At 37.9% G+C, this 24,741-nt stretch overlaps 1 protein-coding gene across 1 annotated transcript in view; it reads right to left on the bottom strand.

Annotated features, from left to right (window-relative positions):
- Positions 1 to 309: 309 nt before the first annotated feature.
- The window catches only part of LOC124404387 (extracellular serine/threonine protein CG31145), a 44,448-nt gene continuing 20,016 nt past the window's right edge, over positions 310 to 24,741 (bottom strand). Inside the window, exons 2-7 of the mRNA XM_046878475.1 lie at positions 16,525 to 16,649; positions 14,274 to 14,352; positions 7,008 to 7,100; positions 6,131 to 6,435; positions 5,545 to 5,818; positions 310 to 577 (exon numbers count right to left, since the gene is read on the bottom strand). Of these exons, the coding sequence (XP_046734431.1) occupies positions 385 to 577; positions 5,545 to 5,818; positions 6,131 to 6,435; positions 7,008 to 7,100; positions 14,274 to 14,352; positions 16,525 to 16,649 (1,069 nt within the window). The 3' untranslated portion in view covers positions 310 to 384. The remainder of the gene's footprint in view (positions 578 to 5,544; positions 5,819 to 6,130; positions 6,436 to 7,007; positions 7,101 to 14,273; positions 14,353 to 16,524; positions 16,650 to 24,741) is intronic.

Genomic DNA, 24,741 nt, shown 5'->3' with positions numbered 1-24,741 from the left:
TACTTAAAATAAGTTTAAAATAAATTTGTCGGTGGTTCAATCGTCTCGTCAGATATTATCACGATTGTTCAGTTTACATATTATTTACACAGCGACACAGAATGTTCAATTTACACAATAATTTGATTGAAAAAATGAAAATTAAAAACAGCTAAAACCTCTTCTATAATAATATTATATACATACATCGCAGTGAAAGGATTATTACGAAAATTGACAATTACAATAGCGTGAAACTTTTTCTTCATTATAAAACACAACTAATACGTTATTATATCAAATAACAGTCGTCTTTGGAAAATATTGATTCATTGATAACATTATTATCAATTATATCTACGGCTTAAGCAGGATATTGGCGATATTAGCGATATTCGGAGTCCTTTAGTGTCTATCCCGTCGCACAACCGGCTCGGACATCGTACTTTTGTCAACACAGTCTCTGACACCCTGGAGGATAATGCCGACGCGTCTGTCCAACGCTGCAAAATGAGGCTCCCACAAAATCGGAGCGACAGGATCGACTGACATGCTCTTGCGCATGGCTGCGCTCAAACGAATGGGCCCATTGTGGTACCTGAAAGGAGAGAGATGTGGGGAATGAAAAATCAAGACGCCTTCGACAATAATCCATGATCTGAAATACTGGACAATTCTTAACCCGCACTGTGAAGTATTCAGCAACGGCAAACAGAATAATACATAAAATCTTCTCCAGGATATTTGCCCCCGGTATTCGGAGTTAAATGCGTTAAGAGCCATTTGTCACGGTATGCTATGACAAACGTTTGACTCTTTTTTATTCACGCGGATCGTTAGCCGTGAAAGAAAGTGAAAAATGCGTCGCTCAAGAAGTTTTCTCTTTCGAAAACATCGCTGTAATTTAGAATTCTTATTCTTTCCGAAGGATTCAGTGTCAATAATTGTAGAGGAGAATTAAAAAATAAACTCCGAGTGTCTGGAAGCAGAAATATTTAAAAAACGAAGAAAAGCTCTTTCTTCTTCACTGCATAGTTATTTGTCGCTTAAATTCGAGCTTAGAATAGTGTTTGAAAAACATGGCACTTGGTCTTGTTTAATTCGCCTATTCCATTACTCGACATTTTCAATTTCTCTAATCCAATTTCCTTATTTTGCTTAGCGGAACGTCTGTCTGGGGGTTGATCTAAGCTCGATACGTTGAAACTTAGTATTTGGCATGACAACGAAGGTAGACTCGGAGAGAGTAATAACGACGGCAACTCGAGTGGTAGAAACGTTTGTTAGCAGAAGCCGGCGCTAAGACAGAAGAAACTTGGCCACGTCTGAAATGTTTAAGCGGCGAAAACTTTGTTTAAACAATTTGGCAATTAGCCTGGGCAAATAGCTGCCCCCCCCCCCCCCCCCGCTTTCGCTCTCTGCGTCTTAATGCTCGAATGAAAGCCGCATGTGCACCTATGCTGAGCACACATTTTCCATCGATCCTAAGTTCGCTCTCCTACATGATATGTATGTATAGGATCACATGTGTCCGTACGACACAATAGAAATTAGCACACATTAAATTGAATTTTTAATCGAACATTTCAGGCGATGAATATATGCAGACTTAATTTGGAGTAATCGTCTCATCGACGCAGCAACAAAGACGTAAAAGGATCGCTGTGAATGGGTGTAGAAAAATCTGAATGAAATATGATTCGGACATGCGATTTGAATATCACATTGAAAACTGTTTTGTAAATGCAATCTCTCAAGCTCGTCCGCTTTTCTTCTCAGAATATTAACAACCGTATTTAGTATCCGGAAACACGAAAATTTTACAATGGAACTTTTTTTAAATCTACCTCACATATAGCATGTAAGTATAGTGAATGAAAAAACTCGTGTCAATTTCGTTGTAAATTTGTTTTTCCTGTGTTATGAGAAAGGAAAATTACGATAAATAAGTTCAATTATAAACTTGAGACTCTATGAAAACCACGAGCAGAATCCAGTTGGAAATTTCAAATTCAATGTTTTCTCATTACTTTATAATTTTATTTATTTTATGAATAAACCTTACAATATTGAACACGATCTAGAATTCACCGTAACAAACCGCCATACTGTGCAAAAACTAAGAAACGTGCGTTCCACAGACGGTGAATAAGCGATGGATACTCATGTTAAAGAACGGGAATGTATAAGGTTTTCTGCGAGAAGTCAATTCGCCTTGGCAAATTATCGTGCGAGTTGTATTTCCGAACGACTGATTCACAAAATTGGTCTTTATGTTTTTATTTTTGTGTGTTTTTTTTTTTATTTCAACCTATTCCATTCAGTTTTAAAACCAAAATAATTGGCATATCGTATTTAGATATTTCCTCGACTCTGTTTTCTATCCAAGAATAATTCGAACGTTTGCTAAATGTTGGTTGGCCATGTCATGTGTAATAGACTGAAAAATTTCGCTGACCAAAATTACTAAGAGATTCTAGTAAAACGTGTTACAATAAAAAGTAACGATTAAAGTTGTCAGAACCTATAAATTTTCTGGTTAAGCTTAGTTAAGTAAATTTTTTATTTAAATAACACCTTAACATCAATTTACCATGATAAAAAAAAAAAAAAACTATCAACACAAGTACAAGATTAAAAAATTTTTTTTTTTGTTACAGCTACGAAACTATTATTAGTTTTTTTTTTATCCAGAACAATGATTCTCGGTGATGGTAAAAAACGAAAACAGTTATGGACTGCGTAGTAACCGCAATTAGAAATTTCTTCCTGTGGGAGAAGCTGGCCATCGGGATTCCTCGCGGACAGAGGATCGGAATTTGTTTGGCCCTTGGCCCTTCAGCGGGGACGATTAGAAGATAGAGAGAGTTTTGCCGTCGCGGGTTGCAGGAGTTAAGAGAGGGGAAAGAGAATTTAAATCGCTCTCAACCCCTGTAACAGTGAATTCCGTCCACCGTGCATTATTCATTCAGATTCGAAACCCTTTCGAAAACCCATTCCCGCGGAGTTTGAGATAAAATAAATTTAAGTGGGTAGATGGCTTTGCTGGTCGGTTTTCTTCTCACCCATTGCGCCCCGTAAGTGTAGTTTCTGCTTTTCTCATCCTCGAGTAAACCGATGAAAACCTGCGTCGAGCTTCGCTGAGCGTCCGCTAACGTTAAAAATAATAAATCCGGACATTTAACTCTGCTTTTGATAACTTTTTTTTACCAAAAACTTAACGGCGATTTCATATTTTCCGAGACAAACGTACGAGAGGAAAAAAATAAATGAAACAACAATTTCTACGAATGTTTTACTTTACAAGATCGGAATTCGGATGATTTTTAATTGTTAGATTTTAGATGTGGTTCGAATCAATTTTTTTTTTTTTTTTATCAATTTTTCACTAATTAAATACAGAATTATTATAAATTTATGCATCTAAAATTCACTACGAGTCTTTCATTAAAGCCTTTAGTGAGAATTTTCTAAAACCGTTCCAAATTCGATGGTCGTAATGAAGGATTGTACGCAAAAGAAATTTTTCTCTTTAGGATAATGACAACTATTACTTTTTGAAGAGAATCTTTTAATTATAGTGAAATAAAAAGGCGTCTAGACATGATTGAACCCTATTCTCGGTTCAATCTCAGCGCATAATCCAATCGCGTAATTAATTTCTGCGGGAATTTGAGGGTGAACTGGGATGACTTTAGGCTAGCCGAAAACCTCGCGCGAGGCCTCGAATAGTAAGAATTATTATCCGTTAACCCACGTCACGTCGGGTTTAACGTTAAAGTGTCGGATCGCGTCGGTCGGCGTTATATAGGCACAGGTTAATAAGATATAACGAAGAAGTGGGCCGTAAAAATTCAGAAAGATCAATGAATGGAAAGGTCACGGCATCGAATTTTCAAAGGGGCAAAAATCTGTTTCACAGAATTTCAAAATTTATCAGAAGTCGAGAAGTAAAGAAAAGTCAAAATGTAGAAAGCTCAAATTATAGAATTCTAACGATTTTATATCTCGATTTTCTGTACTTCACCTTTTCGCGTTTCACAATTGCATAATAAAATAGATTTTGGCGTTTTTCACAATTCGATATCACAGTTCTTCTATTTTCTAATCTATCTATCTTCAGTGAAAATTTGAAAACAGGAAATATCGCATGGAAGAATTATCGACTAACCAACTAATCAAAATGCGCAAATTTAAACGCCGCTAATTTCTGACCAAGTTTCAACGATCCCGAGACGCGATGCCAATATGGCGTAGATCGACGCTCTCAAGAAAGGATAATGGCTTCCTCTGCCCTCTATATACGTATTTCATCTTCGACGGTACAATATGCGCCGCGTTATTACACCGGAGATACGGAAGCTGCACGAGAACTCGTGGCGTCGATCAAACTAAACCGGAAATTCCGTGGATATGTGCGATATAGGAGAAAGCCCAGAAATTAATAGGTACGCACGTGACTGTCATTATCAGAAGATGCTATGTGATTAAAATCCTATAATCATCCCGTCAGATCGTTTGACAGTCGATAATACAGATCAAATTTTATTACTTCTTACAAGGAAGAGATTATTTTTCGTCGCATTTATACGACAATTCTTATCGTTACCTAAATCCTTTGCTTTTCTAATTTTTCTTGTTGTTTTCGACAGCTGGATGATAAAATGTTTTTTTTTTAATCATCGAGTGTTTGAATTTATTCAAGCCACTGATCTCTCGATTCGTCAATCATTTCTGACGAAATAAGTAACAGTAAATAACTAATCTCTATTCTTGGTCTTTTGGAAAATAATTTTTTCACCCAGGATTATACTCCTCCATTTTCTTCTCTGGATAAATTGGGACTATAAAACGTGACGAAATTGCCTCGTATTAAGCTTTAAGTTTCTCTTGTAGAATCGTGATCCACGGTGATCTCTGATTAGTGGCGAGTGATCGAAACCGCCGGTAATCCGTTCAGGTCTAAAATCGAGAATCAGCTGGCTCTCATGGCCAGAAACCAGACACGTTACAGGCAGATATTCACGCTGGGTTCAATTTCGGTGGTATGAAAACCGCAGCCAGCATCCGCCTATCCACCTTGCCTGCCTGTCGTCTGCTACTTCCACAGGCGAAGCAATCTGCCCGGTTATTCCGTGTAATAAGCTATTCTCCCTGCGCAGAGACAGTCGCGATACGATGTAGACAGGACTATGCGGCTATGCAATGATTTAGACACGTGAACACGGTGTGACAAGACTACGTCACGGTAAATTTTGATCCTTCAAAATTAGTCTCAGATTTCATGAGTCGATCAATTAGGTCAATTAGGTATTGCAAAAAGATCGGAATATGTCAAGAAATTCTGTGTTGTTTTACAACGAATGAAAGTTGCGAATTAAAAAATGTGTACATCAAACCAGTTTGAAATTTTTAGGAGTCTAAAATTGCACTAATATTCAGGATTTTGCATAGCTTTGGCAGTTGTAATTGAGTGAAGAAAAAAGAATTTAAAAAAAAGGAGAAAAAATTACCAAAAACGAGCGGCGTAGTTTGAGATACTGATTATATCTGTAAGCGACTTACTCGAGCAGGGTTGAAAGGGTGCTCTGTCTTATCACGCAGCATTGCAAAAGCGGGGCGAGAATGGAAGTCTCGTCGTGATATGGCCGACCGAAACCCCGTCCGTGATCAAGGTGAAGAGTGAAGGTGTTGTTGCCGAATATCTTGAAGGTCTCGTAGTGATGCCGATCCATATTTCCGGTGAGGAAGTCAAAGACGCACATGTCGACCAGGTCGAGGAGTCGACGGCCCTCGTCGTAGGGCGGAATCTCACGAACCAAGGAGCAGTAATCGGAATCTTAAAATAACGTTGAAGATTCATTTCAATTCGTAAACATTTTTAATGATTTCCTATATCTGATCATGTGCTTTCGTTCACTTCCAGTTTACCAAGTGATTTCTATTAATTTCGGAAATCACTAAAGAACGTCCAAACGTTCGGAAATCAAGGTGAACATTGAAAATGATTAGAAATGAAGAAAAATCACGTGACAATTAGAACGATTAGTTTCGTTTTCAAGACAATGGCCACAGCGGTGGACTCTCCGTAACTTTCCGCCCCCGGGAACTAAGCGAGCGAGAAGTTAGACGAAGGAGTTGAAAATCGCACCTTGTTCCCACTGCGCCTTCCTTCGCTTGTGGTAACTTCGCCGCCAAGGGTGTCGCCAAACTTTTCTTGAGCCGACGGTGTTGGCAGGTAAAAAACCGGCGAAGCTCCCCTCGAGGGTGTCGGGGTTTCCGCAAACCGCGTGACCGGTGTCACAGTAGTAGCTGCACCTTCCATGGAAACAGAGATTCCCGACCGGGCTGACGAAAAATGTTTTTAAAAGGTCCCCGTCGGCCACTTCGTAGATCTCAGTCGTGACGTTCAGCATCCTGCCGACCACTGGCATTGCTCGCCGGAAATTAAGGAGCCTGTGTAAACGTGGAATAAGATGAAAAAAAGAGAAAAAAAAGGAAGAGTAATATTATACGGGGAATTCACTTTTGCTTTTTCTACATCGCCGCGATTACGGCGGATCATTTATTTCAATTAATACGAAAAATTTATAAGGCTAACAAATTCGGGAGTCGAAATTTTTATCGATAATAAATCGTCGCCACGTCATTTATTACACTATAATTATTTAGGGGAGGGGGGCAAAGTGGGCGTCTGAAATTTTTTTCAATAACAAGAGATAAAATTAACAACCTGAACTTTTTTTCAAAATATGAATCATTAGAAAATCATTTACTCAAGTAATTGCAGACCTGATAACGCGAAAGGTTTCAAGTTGTGCTTAACTCTCTTCTCTGCAAAGTCAAATAATTTTCTGAACTTAAATTTATGATTGCTTTTTCTCGAGAAAGCTAGATAATAATTTAGTATAATTGTTCATGTAAAAACTAGACGTTTTATTCTGATTTTAGGTATTATTTTCGTAAGATGCCCACTTTGCTTCACCCTCCCAAACTGGGGTCTGTTTTATTCTTGTATTGATATTTACCTGTCCAAATGGAAGGCTGCGATTTCCGCATTGTGTCGTTCGAAGTCGGTGAAGTAAAAATGATTCGGTAGCGTTTGCTGCTCTCTTGGAAACCTGCGAACAGATAATTATAGCCTTCAGTATCTGGATTTTGCAGAGAGAAATTTATTTCTTTCATACTCGCGGTGCAGAGATGAGACTGCAAATTATATAAATTTATACGTATAAGATCTAGTTATCGCTTATAATTGATTAGCAAAGACGTAATTTAATCAAATACTTTGTCATTGCAATTCTGTGCTCCAAAGATTTATGGTTCATATTATATTCTTTTTCTTTTCTTTTTTTTAAGTCAGAAAACAAAAGAATATTATGAAATCGGGCAAACATTCCCGACGAAAGATGGGCGAGAACGGTTTAAAAAAAAAAAAATACTCCGGACGCTTTAATTAAATCAAAGAACTTGAGCTAATTAATTACTCAACTCGTTAATCACGCTCATATAGTTGCAATCCGAAGTAGCGAAGAGTAGAATTATCTGTATATTTTGTATAAAAGAAAAAAAAAGCATCTAATAAAAAGTATTTGAAATATCAACGATGTTTACGAGTTAACTGAGAAATGATTTACAACTAGTCAGCAGTAAAGAATAAACCGTTCTTCGACAGAACCGACGCACGAAAAGAGGGTGAAATGATAGGGTGAAAAAGTACGAAGCTTTGAAAAAATATTGAAAGGCATCCAAGTACAGGCGTCTCATATCGGTGACCCTATTCATACGAGTAGAAAGCGGATTTCCCTGTAGAATTTGATCGGAAAAAATCCTGCGCTACATGTGTCGGGTTACATTATTATTTTTATTTCTTCATTCGTGTTTTTTATTTTTTTTTTTAACTTTTTATTTTTCCTCTACCATTAAGGGTAACATCAGTTGCAGATTTTTGTCTGTAAATTTTCAGTAGTAGTTAGCCTTTTTATTTCACCAAAAATTCACCTGTACATAATTTTCCACGAGTCAATAACCTCGAGGGTTTATCTCGTGATTAATACTTCTTTTTTTTCTTCTGCAATTTCTGCACACTGACGCTGTAGATAATTGATTATCAAGAAAATCTCGGAGGCTCGGGTATGTATTTAAGGAAGTGAAAGATAAGAAAAGTCAAAAGCGTGAAATATAAGGAGGGAAGAAGAAAACTTTCAGTTTTATCCATCTCGTTAACTCCAATCAATGGGATTTGGTCCGCTTGGACAAGTTAAATATCTCATTGACATCGACGAGTTCCGGAGGGAAGTACCCGTCTGTATGTATCCATGATTTATTGCCAATTAATAATCACCGTGTACCCATACCAGCAGTAATTAAATTACCAGAGTGAGGGGGAAGAAAAAGAAAAGTAACACCGTATGCAATTCTTTAATGAAGGAAATCTTCTGATAAGTATTCCAAGTCCCTCCAGTATAAAATTCTCAACTTTTCATCGGCACCGCTGTGTCGAGGAAAATTTCATTTGTTACATTATACTTACTAAAAAAATTATAGTAAAATGGGTATTGAGAAAAAAGATTCAACTTTTTTAGGCCACTTTTTTTCACCCGCACCAATTGCGCAGTCCACCATTTTCCCGGTGTAACACTACAGAATACATAGAAATTTTTCTCGGTGCATCGCGACAAGGTTTGTAACAAGACTTTTTCTTTTCTCGTTAAAACGACGCCCTTTCGCCCCGTCATCCGTCGGTGGATCGGAACAACTTCCAGTCGTTCGCGTAGTAGTCGAGGGATGTTATAACAACGCAATTCATCTTTTTACTACCGCCATACGTGACGGGGTCGTACCTGACCCCCGCCCCTGGAAGAAGGGCGTCGCATCGCAGAATGATGAATGCGACATCACGTTGGACAGTTATTGTGTCGCCGCAAGCTGTGTGAGGCCGCAAGGATGTGTGTATAAGCGAAGAAGGGGGCCGGAAGGACGTCGCGACGCTCGCCTCGTCAGGTAATAGACCTTATTACATAAATATTTCACGGTTACAGTATACAAGGTGAGCTGGCACCGGCTTACCAACCCCCGACCCCCACCCCCGTCCCCCGGGTTGGATAAAAAGGGAAATAGAAGCATCCGTTTTCCGGGCAAAGCTTTTGCCGCGCTTCGTCCTCAAGCCGCAATCTGCTGAGGGGAAGAAACGGAAATAGTAACTGAAAGTCGAATTCCGTGGAGGAAACTTGAACCCCCTTCGAGGATAATTTAACGAAACGATTCTGTTGCTGAGAAAAATTTCATTTCTTGTATATATATAGTTGGAGGAAAGTTCTAGTCAAATATGAATATAAATCGTTACGATATAACTTTTGAAAAGATACTGTTTGAATTAGAAGAAAAATATGTGATACAAGTACAACTATTTAGTGTCTATTACAATTGTCAATACTATTATTTTCCTTTACTGCAACATTAAATCCGCAGTTTTGTTAGTTTACGATAGTTTTATTCGTTTAAAACAGTTCCTAGCATAGAATTATACGATCTTCATCAAAGCTCATTTCTATAAATTATCATCCGTTTCAACGGCAATATATTCCAAAGCTAATAACGCCACTCAATCATTTTCTGCATGTTGATCACGGAAAATTGAGCAGAGCTCTTCTTGATATATTGTAAATCACCGGATCAATTATTCGTCACACTTGAATTTGAATCTTGTTATTCTATCATCGAAAGCTATAAACCACATCCATCGTAAATGCAGTATCGAGTTTGTTCAGATTTCTTGAGTTATTCGCATGTTTAATTTATATCAACTTCACATGTTCAATCTTATTTTTTACACTGGTCGTGACTCCCTCCCGAATTAGGCTCGTTGTTTCATGTTTATACAATTTTAAGTCCGTAGAATTTGTCCGTGTGAATTACCGATGTATAAAGGTACCGGCTACTTACTATTTTTGTTGTACACTGAGAAATTTTATTCATTCTGCGCCCCCATTTGATCATCTCTTTCCTTAGAAATTTTAGCGCTGTTCAATAAATCCATTATTTTTTATTTTTTATGATAATAACTCTCTGTACCGAAAAAACAAACCACATAAGTTATAATTAAAGTACAGTAGAAGTGACTACAAACAAACGAAAGGTACCTAACACATTCATAAACTAGATTTAATGCTCACAGCTACAAGATTAATTTTATTTTCGTACCCAAAGCTGTGCTTTTCAGTTATGGTGAATAATCCGAATGGTTTAAAAACACTTAGTAACCACAATTATAAATTTTTATCGGTGTACCGTGAAATAAGACAAGAATTTGAAAATCGCTTCCACCATTTCATATGGTCACAATATTTGAAATAAAAAAAATTCAAAAATGCTTTACTATATGACGTTTGACGAGGAAATTTTTATCAAAAATTCGAGCAGCAAGTTAGGACGTAAAACTGATATGTTTTAGTTTCTGATTCGATAATTACTGTCCAAAAGTACAGAGGATTTGGGTAAAGGAGTAAATCTGAAGACCGCGCAATCAAGGATATTATAATAATTCATTATCCTGGTCACTGCGTCCTGAGAGCGCGAAGGACTCTCTGAGTTTGAGTATATATATATATATATATAATCTACAAGAAGGCTGCCCCTCCTCAACGAAGAAAAGCATAAATCCGATTCTCGGATAATCCCCGAACGAAAAACACACTCGCTTCAACTCGCTGCAGAAAAAGAAAAGGTAGAAGAATAGGTGAAAAAAAAAGAACTAACTTTTCCAACAGTTCTCTGACTGACCGAATCTCTGTTCTTTTAATAAATTACTCGACCTCTCGCCATATTTCTCTCTCGCTCTCTGTCTTTGTCTCGTCCCCTTTCTCTTGACATAACGTAGGTATCGAAGTTCTCCCCCATCTTCTGTCAACGTACCTACTGTTCACGTCAAGCTTACAAATAATTTATCTTTCTTCACTCATACTTTTCAACGGTGAGAAAAATAAGAAGAAAAATACACGGTCTGAAAAGTATCTACAATCGAAATACGTTATATATATATATATGTGCCTAATTTAATCTATGGCTAATCTATGAATTATACTATAGGTATACAGTATACATGCATATTTTGCAACTGTAATTGAACAGCAATATCTGTGTTTTTTTTAAATATATTTTCATGAAAGTTGAAAACTTTGAAAACCGCGATTATAAAAATTTGAAAAGTCGAATTATACATACGTAACGAATAATTTTTTTTAACGAAAATAGACGTAATGATTTCTGGATTAAAGTTGACGCTTCGATTATTTATTATTTATTTATTTAGTTTCTGCAGTAAATAAAACGGGATGAAAGAATGATATAGTATTGATGAAAGACAAAGGATGGATAACACGACATTTACGAACTGGCGATCCGAAAGTAGCCATGCAGTCAAAGTTGAACGATCCGCGTTTTATGCCGTATTATAATGGTGTATAAACTGAAGATCGAATGGAAGTTACTTTATAGCTATGCGCTGTAATGACAACGGAATTGAATGAACTCGTGTGCTAAAAATCGGAACGACACGACGCGTCAAAACAGAACGATAAATCGAGGAAAATGCCGAGGTGTAGGAAAAAGTTTCGCTTGCAAACAAGCGATAATTTAGCCAAGGCGGGTAAACACCGAGTTGGATGTCCCGTCAGGAGGAGAAAAAGAGAGACGGGGATGGAATCATCGAAGCAAGAATCGCGCAAGAAGTATCAAGATCTGGAAGAAAAATCAAACTTTGGTTAGGTATGTCGATATTGTACTTTGCCAAAGTTAGTCACCGTCCACGTTCCACGTGATATACTTAGGGTGTCCGGTTATTTGTGAAAACGTAAATCCCTGAGAATTCCAGCTTTCCCAGACAAGAATCATTATTTATCCAGTTTCTTCTAATGTACACAATAAATGAAAAATAGAATAGTTATACGAACAAAAATATTTTATATTTGACCCGAGCACAGCTCATTGTGAGGCGAATTTGTAAGAATTAAAAAATTAGGGCTTGGCTCATAACCATTGCCTGAAAGTTGAAAGAAAATTTTTTTTCTCTCACCAAATGGCTAAATTTTTATAAACCTCGGATGAAAATTGTTATATTTCAGATACGACATGAAATTCCCCGAGATTTCCAGGTTTTTTCCAGGGGATATCAAATTCCCTGAGAATTCCCCATGAATACTGGATACCCTGTATACATATGTAGTACGCACGTATGTAGGTACTTGGATAAGCTGTCCGTCGAAGAAATCTGAGTGGAAAAGTTTTCTCGGTTAATTGATTAATTTCCCGGTCGTTGTTTCAAGCTCGACGTTAAAGTCGTACCGAAAAAAGAGACGGAAGGAAAGAAGAATAGGAAAAAAATCTTAGAGTAAAGTAAAAGGAAGAAAAGGGAATCGAATCGCGGATATAAATAGAGGGTAATTGATTTGTGGGACATTTCACGCCGTTTCGACTTCCAACCCAACCCCCTCACAATACCGATTTGAAAATTTAGCTTATTCACGATACCTCGAAAGTCTAAGGAAATTCAAACGCTTTTCCTTCTATACTACTTGTAAAAAATTGCAAACAAATTTTGCGATTCCGAATTTGTAACTACGCTAAAATTCTTATTTATGCTATCTTTAAATATGCTTCTGCTAAATAATCTAGTAAAGATATTATCTGCTGAATCGCAGAAAAGAATCAGCATCGTATTTTATTATCTATTTTTTAACCCCTGAAGGCGGGTGGAATTCCCCTTTCAAATTCTCCCCTTCCTAAGTTATTGAGCGTTGGCATAGAATGAAGTACATAATAATGATTTACTTCACGTAACACGTTTCGATAATATATATTAATAACAATATAATGATCAGAAAAAAGCAAGAAGGAAAAGCAAGGAAGGAGTGAGATCGGGGCGGGGTGAAAATGAAATAAAATTAAGAGCTGAAAAGAAATCTTCTCAAACTTCCGAGACAAATGCAGCAATTTTAGCCAAACCTAAACGATATATGTATCATGTAGGTATCATATATATACATATATATGTATACATATGTACTTATAGCAATGGCCAGAGTATAGAGAAAACTTTTGCACGGAGAAGTATAAGCGTGAAGAAAGAACAAGTTATTGCCGAAACTTATTACAAGTTTAAATTCTGTCGCTTTTCCACTACTTAGCGTATATGGTGAAAAAAAATTTTACTCGTGTTTTTTATACCTATATATAAGTGCATGTATATATATATATATATATGTATATATATATATATATATATATGTATACATATTATACTTATATGGTAAAGCGCTTATAATACCAAAGTTTAAAAAGGTATAATATCTTCGCTTTGTAGGATATAGTTTCGCTAAGCCGTAACAATGAACGGTTCGCCTATACTATCCGTAAGTATATGGAATGAGAGAAAGAAAGAAAAGAAAATTGAAAAAGACGTTTCCCTCCCACTTTCCTCCAGCCTTTTATGCTGCATAATATTCCTTATATCCGGTTATACTCATTACTACAAACTACCGCAGTTAGTTCGATCTCGAACGATTTTTCTACTTCTTTTTTGGTACGACGACGAAGAGAAGGAAAAAGAAGAAGAAACTTGCGTTAGCCTTGCGTTCCACCCTCTTCTCCGTTTTTTACCCTCCACATTACCGCAACAGTGTAATGTATTCAAATTAGCCCGGATAATTTCTAATAACGGTTAAAGAATCAGAGTCGAATCGCACCCCGTGAAAAAAGTAAAATCTGCGACATCGAACCGTACAAAAATGCAAAAAAAAATCAGGGAAAGAATTTTCGAAAAAAAATTTAACAAGTGTATTAAAAAGTGCAATCCTCGAATAAAAAATCTGACTGTACACTACTGCACAGATTCGTCAAATAATGAAAAGCTGATAGAAACGAGAAGAGTTCGAATGGCGGTAAGTCCTCGGCTAGGGTGAGAATTCCAAGGAGAGGAGAGGCACTTCGGAATTGACCTCGTAGACGTGCCGCTAGCCACGCCTGGTACATACTCAATTATAACAGGGCGATGCATCAAGTAGATGATACGTCACATCCTCCATTGTCTGAATTATAAGTAGGCATGTTGGTTATAACGCGAAGTCGAGGTGCTGCCATTATCACCTTGCTTCGCCCCGAAGTGCTCCGTGCAACTTGTTACAACAATAAAGTGTCTCCTCCTTTTCTATCTCACTCTCTCCCATTCTTTTTCTCTCTCCGACTGGTTACAGAGCGGACAATCAGCAATACGCAGACAGAGCATGGAGACTGCTTACCTCATAGGTTTGAAGAGCGCTTGCGTATCGTCCGGATACTCGATCACCAGTTTCAGCTGCGTTCCACCCTCCTTTTGAACTGCAACGAGAGGAAAAAGAAGGTGCGCGATTGTCAGTTCGAGCTTTTGTTACTTCTTCGATTTCATATTGATATTCGGGGGAGGAAAAGAGGGTCGAGTATGGGACTGGACGATGAGCTTGACCGCCCTGGAAAAGCGGACGATGTTACCATAGAAATGATCCGATATTTCCACCCTCCTGGCGGATATCCTTCCCTATCGTTACCAAAATATTCCTACCTTCCTCACCAGCAACGCCTTGCTTCGTTTTCGACTGATGAAAGGAATTCGTTTCATCTCTATCCGTCTGAAGCAAAAGTTGGCGGATCAGAATGAACGGTTGGAAACGTCTTCAGCAGTGTTATTAGGACCAACGACGGTGAACTCGAATGAAAACGGCATCATCCTTACTACGTATAAGTAGAAATTGACTTGAGCATATTGAAATAATATTTTATAATGATTAATCGTACCTAAAAATGGGAGTTTCATCATTTCGAATCACAAAGTAGTTCTTGTCCACCAATATCGCTGTCAAAAATAACATTGCTGAAGATTTTTCAAACGCTTTTTCCTGTTTTTTAAACTTTTTTTCCGACGTCGTCCCGATGGGTTAATTCTTAATCCTTTGAGTCATAGTAGTAAGTATTTTTACAATCTATTTTATATCCATTTTTTTTTCTTTCTGTATTTAGAGAACTTTTCGACATACTTTTTTGCGATTTTTTTCTTTTGTTACTTCTGACAGTATACTAATAGGTTTTCAACACTCGAATGTAATTGTTGCGATATAATGTAAATTACTATTGTTGGAAAGAAAATTGATTGAAAAAAATGGTGAAAATTGAAGGAACAATTCATTTTCGAGAAAGTTACCCCTTTAATACCCTATATTTTACATATATTATAAGTTTTCGGGGTCACTGATTACGAATCGGAAATCAGATTTCAAAAATTCAAGAGGTCGGATCCAATATGGTAGACGAAAATTTCAAATTCGATCGATTTCGAAGAAAAAAAAACTTTTTCCAGTGGGTTTTTAGAGTCACTGATCACGACTCTAAAATCAGCTTTCAAAAATTCAGTACGTCGAATCCAATCAGCGACCCCAAAAACCCCCGCGTACAGTTGTTAGACCGTATTCGATCAAACCTGAAAATTTTCATCCACCATATCGAATTTTCAAAATCAAATTTTCTGATACCAAAAAAAAAAAACCCCACAAAATACTATCTTGTTATAAAAGTTGACTCATGCGTGATTCAAAGGGTTACCTAGAATGTGTTTACCTTATACCATATACGTACGTAACGTGCAGTGAGGGGGGGGGGGGGGGGGGGGGTTGGAAATATTACCCTGAAAAGGCGGCCCAGAGGCTAGACGAAAAGGCTGTCCAATATGGATCAGCAAGGCAGGTATGAATTTTATTCATCCGGCAGAGAGACATTATGCCACCAACACCATTGCGAACACTCGAGCTAGCAAGCAAGCCATAGATATACATATTTCAAGTCCTGGCCGTGTATCAGCGCGCCATAGAAGCAGGAGGGAAAAGTCTATTTACCGTGCTTTGACAATATTGACAACATTAGCTTCCCACCGTGGGTAATATAAAAATGAAACACAAAAAAAAAAAAAATACTAGTGCCAGCAGCTAACGCGTGTATATCGATTTATAACTAAACCGCGATTGATCGACCCCCCCCCCCCCCCCCCCCCCCCGCCTCCTTAGCGCTCATTCTACTAGATCCGAGAGAATTAATTTGGTCAACACACCGTTATCGTAATCAAATTTTCTTCCCACCTTCGATTCATTTTGTCCCATTTTTTTTTTTTTTTTTTTTTTCTTTACATATATATATATATTCCATTTTTCTTACTTATTTAACGATAAATACTGAACGAACTCCCGATTCATAAACTCTGCAGACTTTACACAACGTGTAGAAATAATTACACACCTCCAATTATCGAGTTTTCGCTGCAGTGTCAACAACGTTTCAACGCTTTGAATACACATCCGAACGAATCACTAGCTCGTGAATTTTCAAGGTGGATGAGTAACGTTATTGTTTAATTATTTTATTTTTTTTTTTTTTGGAGGGAGGGCGAGGGAGAGGAGGGATCGAGAGTAAAAATTATCGAACATAAATGAGATTGACATTAACGTTAGAAAGAAATCATTTACTCACCAACATGCCGAATCGGCATCGTCGCCATGTGTTCGAGAAGCTGGTCAACCAGAATCGAGTTCTTTGGGTACAACTCTAGCCTCGAAATCGCGAGCTGAAATTTTTCTAGAATGGTGCTGTTTTTCCTGAAACAAAAACATGAGCGAACGGCTAGAGAATTTTTAGACAAAAATTATTATAGAAATGGTGTCAATAGAAAGAATGAAGTTCAGGCACTTCAATGTCTATGCGTGTAAGAAGTTTTTCGTGCTTCTAATCGGCACAAGCTGTCGTCAGCTGGAAATAGAGATGAGTGTAAATATATAAACATGATCAGCCGAGTCATTGTCGTAAATGACAGGGGAAAATGACCCTCGGTTTGTAAAAAATTATTACAAATACGGTAAGATTTGTGTGTTTGTCGTCAATTTCGCACAAGGTCTCTATAATTCCAGCGTCAGGAAAGGAAGTGCTTTTCAAGATGCAAGCGGCACGTGGGGTGTCGAAACGAGGCTAAAAAGGGAGAGAAAAACCGGAAAAAAAAGAGGGGAAAAAAGGAGGAAATAAAGAGGAAGAGGATGAAAGGACCTTCCTCCTCCCCCACCCCCCACCCCCCGTCGCGACACTCTACTATTCGCCGAGTTTCGGTTCCCAGGTGGGTGTCCCGCGGGTATCTACGTCATCTCCGGACGTCCTTATAGTCCTGGGGGGTTGGCGGGGGTTACCTCGCCCCGATAGCGCCGGATGATACGGCGGAGATGGCATATGGGCCTGCATACTAACCACAGCGGCACGACGCGACGGTAAATCTTAGCGAATTATCCGATCTTGGATGAGGGGGGGGTTGGCAAGGGATGAAGGGGCGGAGGGGAAGGTGGAGGCCTTTCTTCTTCGGAGGTGGAAACCTCACCGTACGAGCCCGAGCTCTGTTGGGCCCTAATGAAATCATACCTACAAGGGCCGGGGGACGAAGGTCGCACCCTTCTGGATACTAAATTCTATCTATCCCGGTCGACTTGGGAACGGGGAAGAGCCGTGATTTGCCCTGTGTGTTGGTATGCATGTACGGTCCATTATCGGAGATCATCGCCTTTACCGCGAAAGGGTTTTCAAGTTTCCTTTTTCACGATATATATGTATCTTGTGGGTAAATCGCTGGCTTGAAAATTTCACCTTATCTTCTGCATGTTGCGTCTATATTTATTATTATATATATACATATATATATATGTATACGTGTTAGAAGGAGGGCCGAGCGAAAGGGAGGCTAAACAAACGGCTGAGGCGGTGGTGGTAAAGAAAATATACAAAATACCCGGTAAAAAGAACAAGCTTGTCTACTGTACACACAAGTTTAGTGATTTTGTTTTTTTACTCATCATTATTATTTCCATGGGTATATTAAACCCGGGTGTGCAGTATCGGTGCATGTATAACATGCCAAACAAAAAAAGAAAATACTTTTATACGTTCGCATGTTTGCCAAAATTTTCGATATTATTATTATTGTTGTTGTTGTTGTTGCTATTACGCAGATGTACTGCCATTTGGGATTGTTCAATTTTACCAACAAATGGTCGAGCCACATTCCCATGGACAGGATCGCGTACTGCTTTATCCTTAATCCATATATATATCGCGTTGAAATGGAGTTTGAGATTTTCAAACTGAACTGGGTCCAGACAACGCTCTCGATCCCCGGCCAATGTTTATACAACCTCAAGTGCGAGTTGCCAAGGGATCGCAGATCGGACTGTGTGGTTGCAGAAGAGATTGTGCCTAATGAGTGCGTTCTGAGAAAAACCTCCCCCTCGATAATGGTAAGTGGTGCATAGATGACGAGTGGATTGTGCCACGTAGAGGCCTGGGGTTTTTGAAGTGGAGACACATGGGACTTGGATCATTCCTTTTGGGTCAGCGAAGGAGGCAAAACGTTTTAAGAATCCATGACATTTCGTCATTTTTACGTCAAATGAAAATGCGTTGAAGTGCTTTTGTTCAGAATTGTGTATATAATGAGACTGTTGAGCCCTTTCTCGCGTTCCAGATACGTAAACTTCGATATTTAGAGATATATACGTCAACGTCGAAATCGACTAAGGCACCCCCTTAATATTTGAGGAGGGTAGTTAAAATCGATCAAGTTATTGTACTACTGTATCGAGTAAATAAAAATGTGTTACTCGAGTAAATTATCATATTTTTTTGAGAGGGTGGGGAGAAAAAATATGGAAAGATCAATATATTGAAAGGACATAATATCCGATTTTCAAAGAGGCGAAAACTTGATTCATAGAATTTTATAATTTTGAAAGTAAAAGTATGGAGAAGTAAAAGAATAGAAAGTTCAGATAATGGAATACGGAACTGTAGAATGATCAGAATTCCTCTCAATACAGACATCGAAAATAGACTCTTATCCTACTCTTATCTCGATTTTGGCGTTCTATATTTGGACCTTTCCATATTTACAATCTTCTTTACTCAGATTTTCCACATTTTTAAATTCGATATTCCGGTCCTTCCATCAATCGAAAATTCTAAATTTTACCCCCAACCCCCTGAGATACGTAGGCACATTACATAGAAAGAGACACGCAGGCGATCGTCTAACAATCGAGAAAAGCGGCTTACAGCGAGGATACAGGCCTGCATGTATATTGTACACATACAGCGAGACCCAAGGTACATATATAGGACGATTTAGCTGCGGACTAAAGTGAATTTCCACGTTATACCTACTCGGTGTAATACATATATTGCTCCAGGATCCTCCTGAACCTCGTTTGGAAACGACGAAATCTTGAGCTCTGACGGATACAATGTATACCTGTATATGCGTAGGTATACAAGAGAATCGGCTTACACTACCATCTCCGATGGATTTATCTACTTGCAATTGACGATTCAAAAATTTCAACAATTAACCATCCGCGTCGGATAGTTCGTGGAAATTTTCATCTAGTCGAGTGCCAGCCCAATCAGACGCGGATCAACTAATCCCTCGGTGAGAGCGTCTAAGTGATCTCAAAGATAATTGGAAACCGTCATGTACATGTGTTTGTATATATATATATATAAATGTATGTGTCGGTTTGTGTCTATATATGGGGAATTCCATGCGAACCGATCAACGTCTGACTCTCACGATTTCTGATTTTGTTTAAAAACATTTCCTGCATATTTTCCCAACTGTGAAACAGTGCCCGGAATTTTTTCAGACTTTTTAGTCAACTGCTCAATTATTTATCAATATTTAAAGTGATTTTGAATAAGAGCTTTTTTAAAATTGACAAAAAAATTCTTTAAACTTTTATTTTTCACTCAGAACATTTCTAGACCGGTTCGATTATGGATCGATTTTTGTCCATTTTTTGGTACATTCAACTTTTCCTAATCGACTTCATAATGAAATCGGTCCAGAAATATTCTTTTCAAACGGTTTAAGAAATTTTTTAGTAGGTTTAAAAAATTATAAGTATTAGAAAAAAAAGAAATAGACAAAAAATCGGCCCATCGTGGGCCGGTCTTGAAATGTTTGGAAAAGAAACTACAGTTTCCGAGCATTTGAAAGAAAGTCCTTTTCAAAATCACTCTCAATATTTATAAACAATTAACCGATTGAATAAAAAATCTGAGAAAATTGCAAGAAAAAGTTTGAACAAAATCAAAAATTTTCAGGGTCAGAATCGGCTGGGCCAGTTCGCATGGAATTCCCCATATAGAAACGTGATAGAGGCGCGTATAAGCTGTGCTCTTATATATGCATATACATATATGTATATGTATACAAGCATAGACGACCTCCTGCAGGCGCTAATAATTCGCACGACTGTTTAGCAAATGCATGCGGACCCCGAGTCACGTCGTGCACATCTGCACATCCTCTGCATAATTTTGGGATTAGAATCGGGCTTATGAATTTAATCCCCAGCTGAGTTTACGGCATGCAGTAGGATGCAGGGGTGAGTGTCCCCCCCCCCCCCCGTAATCCGCAGTAGCTGGTACTCCTTCCCCAAAATCTTGATATTACACTTTGCGCGCTTTCCTAAGTTCGCGAGGCACGAAAATCGCGAATTATAACATATAGCAGTCGCGTTTCAACGCCGCTAATGCGATTTAAATTGCATTCTGAATTGACGTTAAATAGGGATCTTTTTTTTTTCACGTAGGAATAAATACGTATATGTAATCGTTGTAATAAAGGTATTAAACAGTGAACATTCTTCGTTTGTATTTATGATTTTTACAATGATAATAATAACAATAATAAAAATAATAGTAATAATTTTCTCTCAACATTGGGGCGGGGTTGAAGTTCTGAATTTTGAAAGTTCTAAAAGTGCCTAATTCCGAATTATTTGCTGGCGTCATCATCATCATCATTGCGGAAAATTAGAAGGAAACATAAGAGATGAAAAGCTATAGACGAGGGTGGAAATAACGTTTTTTTGTACACGAGAGATGAGAAAATTTTAAATTAGCAGCAGGTTTAATAGCATCATATAACTACTATAGGCGAAAAAATGAAGCTTGAAAGAGAAAAAAGAAAAATAGGGAGTTGAATTGGAGCAAAAGGTGGAATTTGTTGTGTTTCATCCGCATAATTTTCTCTCATCATTGAAACGGGGTTGAAGTTCTGAATTTGAAAAGTTCCGAAAGCGCCTAATTCCGAATTATTTGGTGGGTAAACTTGTAGTAAAGAAATCAAACTTTAACGAAACAACAAAGTTTCGAACGTTCGGAAAGCCTCGGCTCAAAGTTCCGAAATGCAAGATTTCGAAAATTCAAGTTAAGATGGAGTAAAATTCCGAAAGTTAAAATACTACAAAAAAAAAAAATAAATCAAAAATCTGAACTGTTCGGAATTTTTCAAATCCAGAATTTCAACCCCACCCCTCATCACCCCACTTCATCATCTGCGGTTGATTCCCTCAGAGCTGCGGACACATCTGCATTCGATCAGACCCTCGATCCCACCGACTGTTAGGGTCAGTGTTGAATATACTACACGCATACCCATAAGCATAAAATTGAAGTAAAGTAGAAAGGAAGAACTTGGTGTGAAACACGACCGGATGTGTTGATGACGTGAAAGATCACTAAGAACCTTAGAGGAGAGAGATAGAGAGAGAGCGAAGGGGGGGGGGGGGGGGGAGAGCAGGTGGGCAAATGAAGTTAGTCTGATTAGGGAATTGTCTGATTAGCCTAGCGACCCCCGTCTTCGTCGCATCTGGAGATCCGACGCCCCCCTTTTCTACCCTCCCCCGCCGCAAGTTGCGAATTGACTTCACAAGCTCAGCGAGCAAATCTGATCCTCTCTACTCTCCTCCGAAAGCCGGATTGAGTTCTCGAACATACCTACATATATATATATACCTGCCTCGTATGTACGTTGAACTAAAATTAGTTTCACGTCAGTCTATCTGCCCGGCCATAATATACCTGTAAGATCACGTATGAGATTAAGCAAAGGAAGAAGATCATCGATCCGAATGCACGTGCTTACCTGGATCCTGGATCACTTGCCTGACTGCGATACCTACTTTCCTTTATTACGATATACGTATGCCTTTATCTTTAAGGGGCCATTCGTTAATTATGTGAGGACGATTTAGCCATTTTTAACCTCTCCCCCCTTCTTACGTAAGATTTTACCTATAGTTTTCATTCATAAACTTCAAAGTGTGTAAATATGAACACATTTACGATTATAAAAACTTGTTGTGAAATTAAAATTTTTACAATAACAATATGTAATTGAAATTGTATATAAAAAATGACAAAATACATCATATAGTTTGTGGAATGTTTAAATAGGAATTTTTTGTAGTTTTTGAAACTGCCCTTTAATTTTCTGTGCGATTTTTGTTTCCCGAGACATTGCTGAACGGATATTTTGTCTCAATGGAAAATGTCTATTATGCACATGCCGACTTGTAAAATATTAAGTAAGAATGAGTTTCATCCTCTTCCCCTTCTATCGAGATAAGGTGATGTGTAGATTTTTACCCTTACGTAATTAATGAATGGCTGAGGAATTTGGAAAGATTTTTTTTTTATATAAAAGTGATTCAAAGTCCAGAACATTGGACCAAATTAAAGTCAAATGTTGGAAGTTCAACGACCTTAAACCAAATGACGTATACCGGTTCTCTAAGGGTTAAGACACGACATCCTGCAGGTGGTGAAAATCATCCGCGGTATAAATCGGGATCCGCAAGTTTATTTACCGTGTTTAAGATAAAAACTGAGCGAGGAAAGAAAGAGAGATAGAGAGAGAAAGAGAGAGAAAGAGGCGCAACTTTGAGAATAGGTTGAAAAGTTCGATGAGGTGGGTATACGGGAATATGATCCGCCTATGAATAACAAATGAGAAGAAAAAGAGACGATGAAGCTGCTGCTTCTGCTGCTGCTGCCGCTCAAGTATTTTCGCAAGTTCCATTTTTGGACAGCTTTGACTATAGGTATACACTATACACAGGTATGTGTATAGGTGTTCACGTAACATGGAGGTTACTCGTGTATAGGCTGCGGACGAGATGAGAACGGTTAAAAATTTAGGCAAAGAGGCGGCAGAGGCAGCCAGCTAGTATGTATACGGAAGTTTACACGCTGGCCCGATTTCACATCCTAACCAGCTCCTCTTCTCACCCCTGAAGAACAACCCTTATAACCGCACGAATATGGAATTTCAAATTTCTACTTCGTCCAGAGTTTTGTTTCGGCAAGCGGTTTGAAAACGCTTTGAAATCTTCGTCAGTCAATTTTTATTTTATTATTAAGACTCTAAGTTTGTTTGTCTGTTTGGTAGACAAGTTTTGCAATCGATTTTAAACCAACTTCCCGATGAACTGGAAACTTGAAACTCTAAACATAGCTCAGAACCGGATTACAATGCAATGTTATTTAAGAAAAATAAAATTCAACAATTTATGTATAAACTCCGAGTAGGAAAGTTCCTTCCTACTCCTTGTCCTATCCAAAACCGATTGCAAAATTTCACCTATACGCACACACGAGTTTAGAAAACAAAAGAGAAAAAAAATTATTCGTACAAAAAAAAATTTGTATAATTCAATATAAAACGAAAAACGTGGAGGTGAAAGCGTTTAAAAAATAAAAAACAAATTATCCGCCTTTTTGCCACTGAAACCGTATTTTCGGTGTCTACGATGTTATGCCATTAGACTCGTGGATGTGCAGAAGAACACAATATAAGCCTCAACATAGAAGTAGAGATAACGAGAATGAAGACGGGCAAGAGTACTCATTGCGCGAAACGTAGTGAATCTTATCTATGCGTCCATTGTTTGTCTGTTGAGAAGGCAGAACGCTTCTCGCCTGCACCGTAACACAACTACGTGCAGCAGCTGTATAACATATATTCTTATAAATGTATAAGAAATGACAGAGAGAAACTCAACTTAACCCGAAAACTTGGGAGAGAAAACGCCCTCGGATCACCGCTCGAGATAAAACAACTTGCATAATTTTCACGGCATTGTATATAAATATAAGTATATGTATATGTAGGTGTCGTGTGTGTGTGTATACATATGTATATATAAATATATATATATATATATATATAAGGCGTGTTACTCAAGCGTGTAATTAGACCCTCCGGCGTACATGCGAAATGCTTCCTCTTTGCATATCAGCATAATATTATCGTTCTTATAAGTGTCAGCGAAAATTTTCAGAAAATTTTTTTTGCCTTAAAAAAAAAATTATGCCATTCATTTTTATTAACGCTTTTTTTTTTTTTTGTTTTGTTTTTCTTATTAAATATCGCGTCATTTTACCCCCATTTGAATGATAATTAGGTAGGTATACAAGTTGACAATTGGTCTGAAATTTTTTTTTGGTGAAGGTAAAAATTTGGAAGGGTCAATATTTCGAATGGCTGATTCATCGAAATTTCAAACATGCGAAAAATAAAATAACGAAAGATGAATTGTTCGAAATCTTGAGTAACTGGTTAGTAGTCGTCGTTCTGATCAGCGACAATTTAAATAATCAAGACTTCGAACAATTCATCTTTCGTTATTTTATTTTCGCATGTTTGAAATTTCGATATATCGGCCATTCGAAATATCGACTCTTTCAAGTTTTGACCCCCACTCAATTTTTTGCCTTTTAAACACTTGACGGTGTCGAATGAAATCAGTCAGTTTCATGAAACACGTTCGCTAAAAATTCCGCTCCAATTATTTGGGCCAATTTAATGGATCG

This window comes from Diprion similis, chromosome 3 (genome assembly GCF_021155765.1).
Source record: "Diprion similis isolate iyDipSimi1 chromosome 3, iyDipSimi1.1, whole genome shotgun sequence".
NCBI lineage: Eukaryota > Metazoa > Arthropoda > Insecta > Hymenoptera > Diprionidae > Diprion > Diprion similis.
This window is presented reverse-complemented; position numbering and strand designations above follow the sequence as displayed.